We start from the raw sequence: 13,866 nt of genomic DNA on the forward strand, positions 1-13,866 counted from the left end.
CCCCCATATCCCCCCATTGCCCCCTATTAGCCCCATAGCCCCCCATTATCCCCCCATATCCCCCCCAGCCCCATATCCCGACCCCAAATCCCCCCATATCCCCCCAATATTCCCCCTTCACCCCCCAGCCCCATATCCTGACCCCAAATCCCCCCATTGCCCCCATTAACCCCATAGCCCCCCATTATCCCCCCATTACCCCCCGTATTCCCCCGCCCAGCCCCATAGCCCCCCATTAACACCCCATTACCCCCCATATCCCCCCCCAGCCCCATATCCCAACCCCAAATCCCTCCCATAGGCCCCTATTAACCCCATATCCCCCCATAGCCCCCCATTAGCACCCCATTACCCCCCATAACCCCCCCACCCCATATCCTGACCCCAAATCCCCCCCATATCCCCCCATTGCCCCCTATTAACCCCATAGCACCCCATAGCCCCCCATAGCCCCCCATATTCCCCCCAGCCCCATATCCTGACCCCAAATCCCCCCATTGCCCCCATTAACCCCCCATTGCCCCCTATAAACCCCATAGCCCCCCATTATCCCCCCATTAACCCCCATTAACCCCATAGCCCCATTATCCCTCCCATTGCCCCCCATATTCCCACACCAGCCCCATAGGCCCCATTATCCCCCCATAGCCCCCCATATCCCCCCCCATTGCCCCCTATTAACCCCATTACCCCCCATATCCCCCCCCAAAGCCCCATAGCCCCCCATTATCCCCCATAGCCCCCATGTCCCCCCATTGCCCCCTATTAACCCCATTACCCCCCATATCCCCCCCCAAAGCCCCATAGCCCCCCATTATCCCCCCATTATCCCCCATATCCCCCCCCAAAGCCCCATAGCCCCTCATTATCCCCCCATTGCCCCCCATATTCCCCCCCCAGCCACATATCCCGACCCCAAATCCCCCCCATATCCCCCCATTGCCCCCCATTAACCCCATAGACCCCCATTACCCCCCATATCCCCCCCCCACCCCCATAGCCCCCCATATCCCCCCATTCCCCCCTATTAACCCCATAGCCCCCAATTAACACCCCATTACCCCCCATATCCCCCCCCAGCCCCATATCCCGACCCCAAATCCCTCCCATAGGCCCCTATTAACCCCATATCCCCCCATAGCCCCCCATTAACACCCCATTACCCCCAAACCCCCCCCCCAGCCCCATATCCTGACCCCAAATCCCCCCCATATCCCCCCATTGCCCCCTATTAACCCCATAGCCCCCCATTGCCCCCTATTAACCCCATAGCACCCCATAGCCCCCCATTGCCCCCTATTAACCCCATAGCACCCCATAGCCCCCCATTGCCCCCCATATTCCCCCCAGCCCCATATCCTGACCCCAAATCCCCCCATTGCCCCCAATATTCCCCCATTGCCCCCTATTAACCCCATTGCCCCCCATTATCCCCCCATTGACCCCCATATTCCCACCCAGCCCCATATCCCGACACCAAACCCCCCCCCATAGCCCCCCATTATCCTCCCATAGCCCCCCATTACCCCCCATATCCCCCCCCCCAGCCCCATAGCCCCCCATTATCCCCCCATAGCCCCCCATATCCCCCCCATTGCCCCCTATTAACCCCATTACCCCCCATATCCCCCCCCAAAGCCCCATAGCCCCCCATTATCCCCCCATAGCCCCCCCCCCAGCCCCATATCCCGCCTCCAAATCCCCCCCATTCCCCCCTATTAACCCCATAGACCCCCATTATCCCCCCATAGCCCCCATTACCCCCCATTATCCCCCCATAGCCCCCCATTATCCCCCCATTACCTCCCATATCCCACCCCCCAGCCCCATAGCCCCCCATTATCCCCCCATTACCCCCCATATCCCAGCCCCATATGTAGTTACCTGTGGGTTGTAGTGCCCCACGGGGGGCACCAATGGGGGCCCATAGGGGACGTAGGATGAATATGGGGGGGCGACCAAAGGGGGCGCGGGGGGGGCGGCCGGGAGCAGGGGGGGGGGCTCCGAGCGGGGGGGCACAGAACCTGGGGGGCACAGACCCCATAAGTTATGGGGCAGGACCCATAGATGTGGGGCTGGACCCATAACTGGGACCCATAAGTGTGGGGTGGGACCCATAAGTGAACAGTGGGACCCATAAGTGAACAGTGGGACCCATAAGTGTGGGGCTGGACCCATAAGTAGGACCCATAAGTGGGGGGTGGGACCCATAAGTGGGGGGTGGGACCCATAAGTGTGGGGTGGGACCCATAAGTAGGACCCATAAGGGTGGGGTGGGACCCATAAGTGGGGGGTGGGACCCATAAGTGAACAGTGGGACCCATAAGTGGGGGGTGGGACCCATAAGTGTGGGGCTGGACCCATAAGTAGGACCCATAAGGGTGGGGTGGGACCCATAAGTGGGGGGTGGGACCCATAAGTGTGGGGTGGGACCCATAAGTGTGGGGTGGGACCCATAAGTGTGGGGTGGGACCCATAAGTGGGGGGCTGGACCCATAAGTAGGACCCATAAGTGTGGGGTGGGACCCATAGATAAGGGGTGGGACCCATAAGTGTGGGGTGGGACCCATAGATAAGGGGTAGGACCCGTAAGTGTGGGGTGGGACCCATAGATGTGGGGCTGGACCCATAAGTGTGGGGTGGGACCCATAAGTAGGACCCATAAGTGTGGGGTGGGACCCATAGATAAGGGGTGGGACCCATAAGTGGGGGGTGGGACCCATAGATAAGGGGTAGGACCCATAAGTGTGGGGTGGGACCCATAGATGTGGGGCTGGACCCATAAGTGTGGGGTGGGACCCATAAGTGGGACCCATAAGTGTGGGGTGGGACCCATAGATAAGGGGTAGGACCCGTAAGTGTGGGGTGGGACCCATAAGTGTGGGGTGGGACCCACAGATAAGGGGTGGGACCCATAAGTGTGGGGTGGGACCCATAAGTGTGGGGTGGGACCCATAGATAAGGGGTAGGACCCATAAGTGTGGGGTGGGACCCATAAGTGTGGGGTGGGACCCATAAGTGGGACCCATAAGTGTGGGGTGGGGACCCATAAGTGTGGGGTGGGACCCACAGATAAGGGGTAGGACCCATAAGTGTGGGGTGGGACCCATAGATGTGGGGCTGGACCCATAAGTGGGACCCATAAGTGTGGGGTGGGACCCATAAGTGTGGGGCTGGACCCATAAGTAGGACCCATAAGTGGGGGGTGGGACCCATAAGTGTGGGGTAGGACCCATAAGTGTGGGGCTGGACCCATAAGTGGGACCCATAAGTGTGGGGTGGGACCCATAGATAAGGGGTGGGACCCATAAGTGTGGGGCTGGACCCATAAGTGTGGGGCTGGACCCATAAGTGGGACCCATAAGTGTGGGGTGGGACCCATAGATAAGGGGTGGGACCCATAAGTGTGGGGTGAGACCCATAAGTGTGGGGTGGGACCCATAAGTGGGACCCATAAGTGTGGGGTGGGCCCATAGATAAGGGGTAGGACCCGTAAGTGTGGGGTGGGACCCATAAGTGTGGGGCTGGACCCATAAGTGGGACCCATAAGTGTGGGGTGGGACCCACAGATAAGGGGTAGGACCCATAAGTGTGGGGTGGGACCCATAGATAAGGGGTAGGACCCATAAGTGTGGGGTGGGACCCATAGATAAGGGGTAGGACCCATAAGTGTGGGGTGGGACCCATAAGTGTGGGGCTGGACCCATAAGTGTGGGGTGGGACCCATAGATAAGGGGTAGGACCCATAAGTGTGGGGTGGGACCCATAAGTGTGGGGCTGGACCCATAAGTGTGGGGCTGGACCCATAAGTGGGACCCATAAGTGTGGGGTGGGACCCATAGATAAGGGGTGGGACCCATAGATGTGGGGCTGGACCCATAAGTGGGACCCATAAGTGTGGGGTGGGACCCATAGATGTGGGGTGGGGACCCATAAGTGTGGGGGGCTGGACCCATAAGTGGGACCCATAAGTGTGGGGTGGGACCCATAGATGTGGGGTGGGGACCCATAAGTGTGGGGGGCTGGACCCATAAGTGGGACCCATAAGTGTGGGGCTGGACCCATAAGTGGGACCCGTAAGTGTGGGGTGGGACCCATAGATAAGGGGTGGGACCCATAGATGTGGGGCTGGACCCATAAGTGGGACCCATAAGTGTGGGGTGGGACCCATAGCGCTATGGGGTGGGAGCCCCACACTTACCTTTGGGGGTCCGGAACTTTCCCTGTGGCATCGAAGTTCCTATGGGGTACGGGTACAGCTGGGGGGCCTGGGGGGAACATGGGGGGCAGATGTGGGGCTGGGATGTGGGGCAGATATGGGGCTGGATGTGGGGCAGATGTGGGGTGGATGTGGGGTAGATATGGGGTGGATGTGGGGCAGATATGGGGCTGGATGTGGGGCAGATGGGATGTGGGGCAGGTATGGGGCTGGGTGTGGGGCAGATATGGGGTGGATGTGGGGCAGATGGGATGTGGGGCAGATATGGGGCTGGGTGTGGGGCAGATATGGGGCTGGATGTGGGGCTGGGATGTGGGGCAGATGTGGGGCAGATGTGGGGCAGATGTGGGGCAGATATGGGGCTGGGATGTGGGGCAGATGTGGGGCAGATATGGGGCTGGGATGTGGGGCAGATATGGGGCAGATGTGGGGCAGATATGGGGCAGATGTGGGGCAGATATGGGGCTGGGATGTGGGGCAGATATGGGGCTGGGATGTGGGGCAGATGGGATGGGATGTGGGGCAGATATGGGGCAGATATGGGGCTGGGATGTGGGGCAGATATGGGGCTGGGTGTGGGGCAGTTATGGGGCTGGATGTGGGTCAGATATGGGGTGGATGTGGGGCAGATATGGGGCCAGGATGTGGGGCAGATATGGGGCAGATATGGGGCTGGGATGTGGGGCAGATGTGGGGCAGATATGGGGCTGGGTTATGGGTCAGATATGGGGCTGGGTGTGGGGCAGTTATGGGGCTGGGATATGGGGCATATATGGGGCTGGGATATGGGGCATATATGGGGCTGGATGTGGGGCAGATATGGGGCTGGATGTGGGGCAGATGGGATGTGGGGCAGGTATGGGGCTGGGATGTGGGGCAGATATGGGGCAGATGTGGGGCAGATATGGGGCAGATGTGGGGCAGATATGGGGCTGGGATGTGGGGCAGATATGGGGCCGGGATGTGGGGCAGATATGGGGCAGATATGGGGCCGGGATGTGGGGCAGATATGGGGCAGATATGGGGCTGGGATGTGGGTCAGATATGGGGTGGATGTGGGGCAGATATGGGGCTGGGTGTGGGGCAGATATAGGGCAGATATGGGGCCGGGATGTGGGGCAGATATGGGGCTGGGTGTGGGGCAGATATAGGGCAGATATGGGGCCGGGATGTGGGGCAGATGGGATGGGATGTGGGGCAGATGTGGGGCAGATATGGGGCTGGGATGTGGGGCAGATATGGGGCAGATATGGGGCAGATATGGGGCTGGGATGTGGGGCAGATGTGGGGCAGATGTGGGGCAGATATGGGGCTGGGTTATGGGGCAGATATGGGGCTGGGTGTGGGGCAGATATAGGGCAGATATGGGGCTGGGATATGGGGCAGATATGGGGCTGGGTGTGGGGCAGATGTGGGGCTGGATGTGGGTCAGATATGGGGTGGATGTGGGGCAGATATGGGGCCGGGATGTGGGGCAGATGTGGGGCAGATATGGGGCTGGGATATGGGGCAGATATGGGGCAGATAAGGGGCTGGGATGTGGGGCAGATGTGGGGCAGATATGGGGCTGGGATATGGGGCAGTTATGGGGCTGGATGTGGGTCAGATATGGGGTGGATGTGGGGCAGATATGGGGACGGGATGTGGGGCAGATATGGGGCAGATAAGGGGCTGGGATGTGGGGCAGATATGGGGCAGATAAGGGGCTGGGATGTGGGGCAGATATGGGGTGGATGTGGGGCAGATATGGGGCAGATATGGGGCTGGGATGTGGGGCAGATGTGGGGTAGATGTGGGGCAGATATGGGGCTGGGATATGGGGCAGATATGGGGCTGGGTGTGGGGCAGTTATGGGGCTGGATGTGGGTCAGATATGGGGTGGATGTGGGGCAGATGTGGGGCTGGGTATGGGGCAGATATGGGGCAGATATGGGGCCGGGATGTGGGGCAGATGGGATGGGATGTGGGGCAGATGTGGGGCAGATGTGGGGCTGGGTGTGGGGCAGATATGGGGCAGATATGGGGCTGGGTGGGGGGCAGATGTGGGGCAGATGTGGGGCAGATGTGGGGCAGATATGGGGCTGGGATATGGGGCAGATATGGGGCTGGGTGTGGGGCAGATATGGGGCTGGGTGTGGGGCAGATATGGGGCAGATATGGGGCTGGGATGTGGGGCAGATATGGGGCTGGGATGTGGGGCAGATGTGGGGCAGAGGTGGGGCAGATATGGGGCTGGGATGTGGGGCAGATATGGGGCTGGGATGTGGGGCAGATGTGGGGCAGAGGTGGGGCAGATATGGGGCTGGGATGTGGGGCAGATATGGGGCTGGGTGTGGGGCAGATATGGGGCTGGATGTGGGGCAGATATGGGGCAGATATGGGGCTGGGATGTGGGGCAGATGTGGGGCTGGATGTGGGTCAGATATGGGGCTGGATGTGGGGCAGATGTGGGGCTGGATGTGGGGCTGGGATGTGGGGCAGATATGGGGCAGATGTGGGGCTGGGATGTGGGGCAGGTGGGGTCAAACCGAGATCTATGGGGCAGCTCTATGGGTCAGATGAGATCTATGGGGCAGACTGAGATCTATGGGTCAAATCTATGGGGCAGAGTGAGATCTATGGGGCAGATCTATGGGGCCGTGCAGATCTATGGGGCAGATCTATGGGTCAGATGACATCTATGGGGCAGGTCAGATCTATGGGACAGACCTATGGGGCAAGTCAGATCTATGGGGCAGATCTATGGGGCAGATCAGCTCTATGGGGTAAATGTATGGGTCAGCACAGATCTATGGGGCAGATCTATGGGGTAAACTGAGATCTATGGGGCAGACTGATATCTATGGGTCAAATCTATGGGATTTATAAGATCTATAGGGTAAATCTATGGGGCAGACTGAGATCTATGGGGCAGACTGAGATCTATGGGGCAGCTCTATGGGTCAGACCGAGATCTATGGGACAGACTGAGATCTATGGGGCAGACCGAGATCTATGGGGCAGACTGAGATCTATGGGGCAGACTGAGATCTATGGGGCAGACCGAGATCTATGGGTCAGACTGAGATCTATGGGGCAGACTGAGATCTATGGGGCAGCTCTATGGGTCAGACCGAGATCTATGGGGCAGACTGAGATCTATGGGGCACATGAGATCTATGGGGCAAATCTATGGGGCAGATCTATGGGTCAGATGAGATCTATGGGTCAAATCGATGGGGCAAACTGAGATCTATGGGGCAGACTGAGATCTATGGGGCAGCTCTATGGGTCAGACCGAGATCTATGGGGCAGGTCAGATCTATGGGTCAAATCTATGGGGCACATGAAATCTATGGGGCAAATCTATGGGATTTATTAGATCTAGGGGTCAAATCTATGGGGCAGACCGAGATCTATGGGGCAGACTGAGATCTATGGGGCAGCTCTATGGGTCAGGCTGAGATCTATGGGGCAGGTCAGATCTATGGGGCAAATCTATGGGGCAGACTGAGATCTATGGGGCAGATCTATGGGATTTATCCGATCTATAGGGTAAATCTATGGGTCAGACCGAGATCTATGGGGCAGACTGAGATCTATGGGGCAGCTCTATGGGTCAGACCGAGATCTATGGGGCAGACTGAGATCTATGGGGCAGACTGAGATCTATGGGGCAGCTCTATGGGTCAGACCGAGATCTATGGGGCAGGTCAGATCTATGGGTCAAATCTATGGGGCAGATGAGATCTATGGGGCAAATCTATGGGATTTATTAGATCTAGGGGTCAAATCTATGGGGCAGACTGAGATCTATGGGGCAGGTCAGATCTATGGGGCAGACTGAGATCTATGGGGCAGCTCTATGGGTCAGACCGAGATCTATGGGGCAGACTGAGATCTATGGGGCAGCTCTATGGGTCAGACCGAGATCTATGGGGCAGGTCAGATCTATGGGGCAGCTCTATGGGTCAGACCGAGATCTATGGGGCAGACTGAGATCTATGGGGCAGCTCTATGGGTCAGACCGAGATCTATGGGGCAGGTCAGATCTATGGGTCAAATCTATGGGGCAGATGAGATCTATGGGGCAAATCTATGGGATTTATTAGATCTATAGGGTAAATCTATGGGGCAGACTGAGATCTATGGGGCAGACTGAGATCTATGGGGCAGCTCTATGGGTCAGACTGAGATCTATGGGGCAGGTCAGATCTATGGGTCAAATCTATGGGGCACATGAGATCTATGGGTCAAATCTATGGGATTTATAAGATCTATAGGGTAAATCTATGGGTCAGACCGAGATCTATGGGGCAGACTGAGATCTATGGGGCAGGTCAGATCTATGGGTCAAATCTATGGGGCAGACTGATATCTATGGGGCAAATCTATGGGATTTATCAGATCTATAGGGTAAATCTATGGGGCAGACCGAGATCTATGGGGCAGACTGAGATCTATGGGGCAGCTCTATGGGTCAGGCCGAGATCTATGGGGCAGACTGAGATCTATGGGGCAGCTCTATGGGTCAGGCTGAGATCTATGGGGCAGGTCAGATCTATGGGTCAAATCTATGGGGCAGATGAGATCTATGGGTCAAATCAATGGGATTTATTAGATCTATAGGGTAAATCTATGGGGCAGACCGAGATCTATGGGGCAGACTGAGATCTATGGGGCAGCTCTATGGGTCAGACCGAGATCTATGGGGCAGACTGAGATCTATGGGGCAGCTCTATGGGTCAGACTGAGATCTATGGGGCAGATGAGATCTATGGGGCAGCTCTATGGGTCAGGCCGAGATCTATGGGGCAGACTGAGATCTATGGGGCAGACTGAGATCTATGGGGCAGCTCTATGGGTCAGACCGAGATCTATGGGGCAGGTCAGATCTATGGGTCAAATCTATGGGGCAGATGAGATCTATGGGGCAAATCTATGGGATTTATTAGATCTATAGGGTAAATCTATGGGGCAGACTGAGATCTATGGGGCAGACTGAGATCTATGGGGCAGCTCTATGGGTCAGACTGAGATCTATGGGGCAGGTCAGATCTATGGGTCAAATCTATGGGGCACATGAGATCTATGGGTCAAATCTATGGGATTTATAAGATCTATAGGGTAAATCTATGGGTCAGACCGAGATCTATGGGGCAGACTGAGATCTATGGGGCAGACTGAGATCTATGGGTCAAATCTATGGGTCAGGCTGAGATCTATGGGTCAGACTGAGATCTATGGGGCAGCTCTATGGGTCAGGCTGAGATCTATGGGGCAGACCGAGATCTATGGGGCAGACTGAGATCTATGGGGCAGACTGAGATCTATGGGGCAGCTCTATGGGTCAGACCGAGATCTATGGGGCAGACTGAGATCTATGGGGCAGCTCTATGGGTCAGACCGAGATCTATGGGGCAGACTGAGATCTATGGGGCAGACTGAGATCTATGGGTCAAATCTATGGGGTAGACTGAGATCTATGGGGCAAATCTATGCGATTTATTAGATCTATAGGGTAAATCTATGGGGCAGACCGAGATCTATGGGGCAGACTGAGATCTATGGGTCAGACTGAGATCTATGGGGCAGACTGAGATCTATGGGGCAGACCGAGATCTATGGGGCAGACTGAGATCTATGGGGCAGCTCTATGGGTCAGACCGAGATCTATGGGGCAGACTGAGATCTATGGGGCAGCTCTATGGGTCAGACCGAGATCTATGGGGCAGACTGAGATCTATGGGGCAGACTGAGATCTATGGGTCAAATCTATGGGTCAGGCTGAGATCTATGGGGCAGACTGAGATCTATGGGTCAGACTGAGATCTATGGGGCAGCTCTATGGGTCAGACCGAGATCTATGGGGCAGACTGAGATCTATGGGGCAGACTGAGATCTATGGGGCAGCTCTATGGGTCAGGCTGAGATCTATGGGGCAGACCGAGATCTATGGGGCAGACTGAGATCTATGGGACAGACTGAGATCTATGGGGCAGACTGAGATCTATGGGGCAGCTCTATGGGTCAGACCGAGATCTATGGGGCAGACTGAGATCTATGGGGCAGACTGAGATCTATGGGTCAAATCTATGGGGTAGACTGAGATCTATGGGGCAAATCTATGCGATTTATTAGATCTATAGGGTAAATCTATGGGGCAGACCGAGATCTATGGGGCAGACTGAGATCTATGGGACAGACTGAGATCTATGGGGCAGACTGAGATCTATGGGGCAGCTCTATGGGTCAGGCCGAGATCTATGGGGCAGACCGAGATCTATGGGGCAGACTGAGATCTATGGGGCAGACTGAGATCTATGGGGCAGCTCTATGGGTCAGGCTGAGATCTATGGGACAGACTGAGATCTATGGGGCAGCTCTATGGGTCAGACCGAGATCTATGGGGCAGACTGAGATCTATGGGGCACATGAGATCTATGGGGCAAATCTATGGGGCAGATCTATGGGTCAGATGAGATCTATGGGTCAAATCTATGGGTCAGACTGAGATCTATGGGGCAGCTCTATGGGTCAGGCCGAGATCTATGGGGCAGACTGAGATCTATGGGGCAGACTGAGATCTATGGGGCAGCTCTATGGGTCAGGCTGAGATCTATGGGGCAGAGACTTACCTGTAGGTGCAGGTAGGGCAGGAGGGGTCCGAAGATGGGCACGGAGCTGTGGGGGGGAGGAGGAGGGGGAGGGGGGGGAGGGGCGGAGCTTCGAGGTGGGGGGGGGGGAGGGGCTGGGGAGGGGGAGGGGGGAGGGGCACCTTTAGGCTGGGGGGGGGGGAGGGGGGAAAGGGGGGAGACAATAATAAGGTAGGGCCGGCCATAAAGATGGCCGCCCTACAACCAAGATGGCCGCCCTACAACCAAGATGGCCGCCCTATAATCAAGATGGCCGCCCTAGAACCAAGATGGCCGCCCTAGAACCAAGATGGCCGCCCTAGAACCAACATGGCCGCCCTATAATCAAGATGGCCGCCCTACAACCAAGATGGCGGCCAACAAACAAGATGGCGGCCCTACAACCAAGATGGCCGCCCCATAACCAACATGGCAGCCCCATAACCAAGATGGCCGCCCCATAACCAACATGGCGGCCCTACAACCAACATGGCTGCCCTACAACCAAGATGGCCGCCCTACAACCAAGATGGCCGCCGTACAACCAAGATGGCCGCCCTACAACCAAGATGGCCGCCCTATAATCAAGATGGCCGCCATACAACCAAGATGGCCGCCCTAGAACCAAGATGGCCGCCCAATAATCAACATAGAACCCTAGAACCAAGATGGCCGCCCTACAACCAACATGGCGGCCCTACAACCAACATGGCTGCCCTACAACCAAGATGGCGGCCCTATAATCAAGATGGCAGCCAACAACCAAGATGGCCGCCCTACAACCAAGATGGCCGCCCTAGAACCAAGATGGCCGCCCAATAATCAACATAGAACCCTAGAACCAAGATGGCCACCCTACAACCAAGATGGCGGCCAACAAACAAGATGGCGGCCAACAAACAAGATGGCGGCCCTACAACCAAGATGGCCGCCCTATAATCAAGATGGCCGCCCTACAACCAAGATGGCGGTCAACAAACAAGATGGCCGCCATACAACCAAGATGGCCGCCGTACAACCAACATGGCCGCCCTATAACCAAGATGGCCGCCCCAGAACCAAGATGGCCGCCCTAGATACAAGATGGCCGCCATAGATACAAGATGGCCGCCCTAGAACCAACATGGCGGCCCTACAACCAACATGGCTGCCCTACAACCAAGATGCCGGCCCTATAATCAAGATGGCAGCCAACAACCAAGATGGCCGCCCTACAACCAAGATGGCCGCCCTATAATCAAGATGGCCGCCCTACAACCAAGATGGCGGTCAACAAACAAGATGGCCGCCCTACAACCAAGATGGCCGCCCTCTACGGACTATGGGGGCCCACAACCAAGATGGCTGCCCTAGAACCAAGATGGCCGCCCCATAATCAAGATGGCCGCCCCAGAACCAAGATGGCTGACCAATAACCAACATAGCAGACCCACAATCAAGATGGCCGCCCTAGAACCAACATGGCGGCCCTACAACCAACATGGCCGCCCTATAATCAAGATGGCCGCCCTACAACCAAGATGGCGGCCAACAAACAAGATGGCGGCCCTACAACCAAGATGGCCGCCATACAACCAAGATGGCCGCCCTAGAACCAAGATGGCCGCCCTAGAACCAAGATGGCCGCCCTAGAACCAAGATGGCCGCCCTAGATACAAGATGGCCGCCATAGATACAAGATGGCCGCCCTAGAACCAACATGGCTGCCCTACAACCAAGATGGCCGCCCCATAACCAAGATGGCCGCCCCACAACCAAGATGGCCGCCCCATAACCAAGATGGCCGCCCCACAACCAAGATGGCCGCCCCATAACCAAGATGGCCGCCCCATAACCAAGATGGCTGCCCAATAACCAAGATGGCCGCCCATAACCAAGATGGCCGCCCTACAACCAAGATGGCTGCCCCGTAACCAAGATGGCCGCCCCACAACCAACATGGCCGCCCCATAATCAACATGGCCGCCCCACAACCAAGATGGCCACCCCATAACCAAGATGGCTGCCCTATAACCAAGATGGCCGCCCCATAACCAAGATGGCTGCCCCATAACCAAGATGGCCGCCCCATAACCAAGATGGCCGCCCCATAACCAACATGGCTGCCCTACAACCAAGATGGCCGCCCCATAACCAAGATGGCGGCCCCATAACCAAGATGGCTGCCCAATAACTAAGATGGCGGCCCTACAACCAAGATGGCCGCCCTAGATACAAGATGGCCACCCTAGATACAAGATGGCCGCCCCATAACCAAGATGGCGGCCCCATAACCAAGATGGCGGCCCCATAACCAAGATGGCCGCCCAATAACCAAGATGGCAGCCCTACAACCAAGATGGCCGCCCCATAACCAAGATGGCCGCCCCATAACCAAGATGGCCGCCCAATAACTAAGATGGCGGCCCCATAACCAAGATGGCGGCCCTACAACCAAGATGGCCGCCCCATAACCAAGATGGCCACCCTAGATACAAGATGGCCACCCTAGATACAAGATGGCCGCCCTAGATACAAGATGGCCGCCCCATAACCAAGATGGCGGCCCCATAACCAAGATGGTGGCCCCATAACCAAGATGGCGGCCCCCCCAATTAACTGCCCCCCTAACGAAGCCCCAATTAACCCCCATTAATTAATGCAGGCGTTAATTACCCGGCAGGGGTTGAACTCCTTGGCGTTGGGGTTCAGGGTGGATCGTCGGGCCTTCCTGCCATAGGAATACATTCAGTTACCCCATAGAATCTATGGGGTTAATAGGGTCTATGGGGGCTATGGGGCCTATGGGGTCAATGGGGTTAATGGGGTCTATGGGGTCAATGGGGTCTATGGGGTTAATGGGGTCTATGGGGTGAGTGGGGGGATATGGGGTCTATGGGGTCAATGGGGTCTATGGGGTCTATGGGGTCTATGGGGTTAATGGGGTTAATAGGGTCTATGGGGTCTATGGGGTGAGTGGGGGGCTATGGGGTCTATGGGGTCTATGGGGTCAATGGGGTCTATGGGGTCTATGGGGTCTATGGGGTCTATGGG

General features: G+C 56.8%; 1 protein-coding gene across 18 annotated transcripts in view; it reads right to left on the bottom strand.

The window, feature by feature from the left end:
- The window catches only part of LOC107307524 (ataxin-2-like protein), a 119,667-nt gene that overhangs the window by 43,603 nt on the left and 62,198 nt on the right, over window positions 1–13,866 (bottom strand). For 17 of the 18 annotated variants that reach the window (XR_014941092.1, XM_085533349.1, XM_085533351.1 and 14 more), the window contains 4 exons: window positions 13,489–13,543; window positions 10,837–10,983; window positions 4,202–4,268; window positions 1,885–2,024 (listed from right to left, as the gene is read on the bottom strand). Coding sequence is in view for 17 of the 18 variants with exons in the window: in XM_085533349.1 (XP_085389475.1) it covers window positions 1,885–2,024; window positions 4,202–4,268; window positions 10,837–10,983; window positions 13,489–13,543 (409 nt within the window). In the remaining variant the exon portion in view is untranslated. The remainder of the gene's footprint in view (window positions 1–1,884; window positions 2,025–4,201; window positions 4,269–10,836; window positions 10,984–13,488; window positions 13,544–13,866) is intronic. The other variant, XM_085533345.1, reaches the window with a different exon arrangement.

The sequence above is a fragment of the Coturnix japonica genome, unplaced genomic scaffold (genome assembly GCF_054131305.1).
Source record: "Coturnix japonica strain WE unplaced genomic scaffold, WE-NBRP24 Scf058, whole genome shotgun sequence".
Taxonomy (NCBI): domain Eukaryota; kingdom Metazoa; phylum Chordata; class Aves; order Galliformes; family Phasianidae; genus Coturnix; species Coturnix japonica.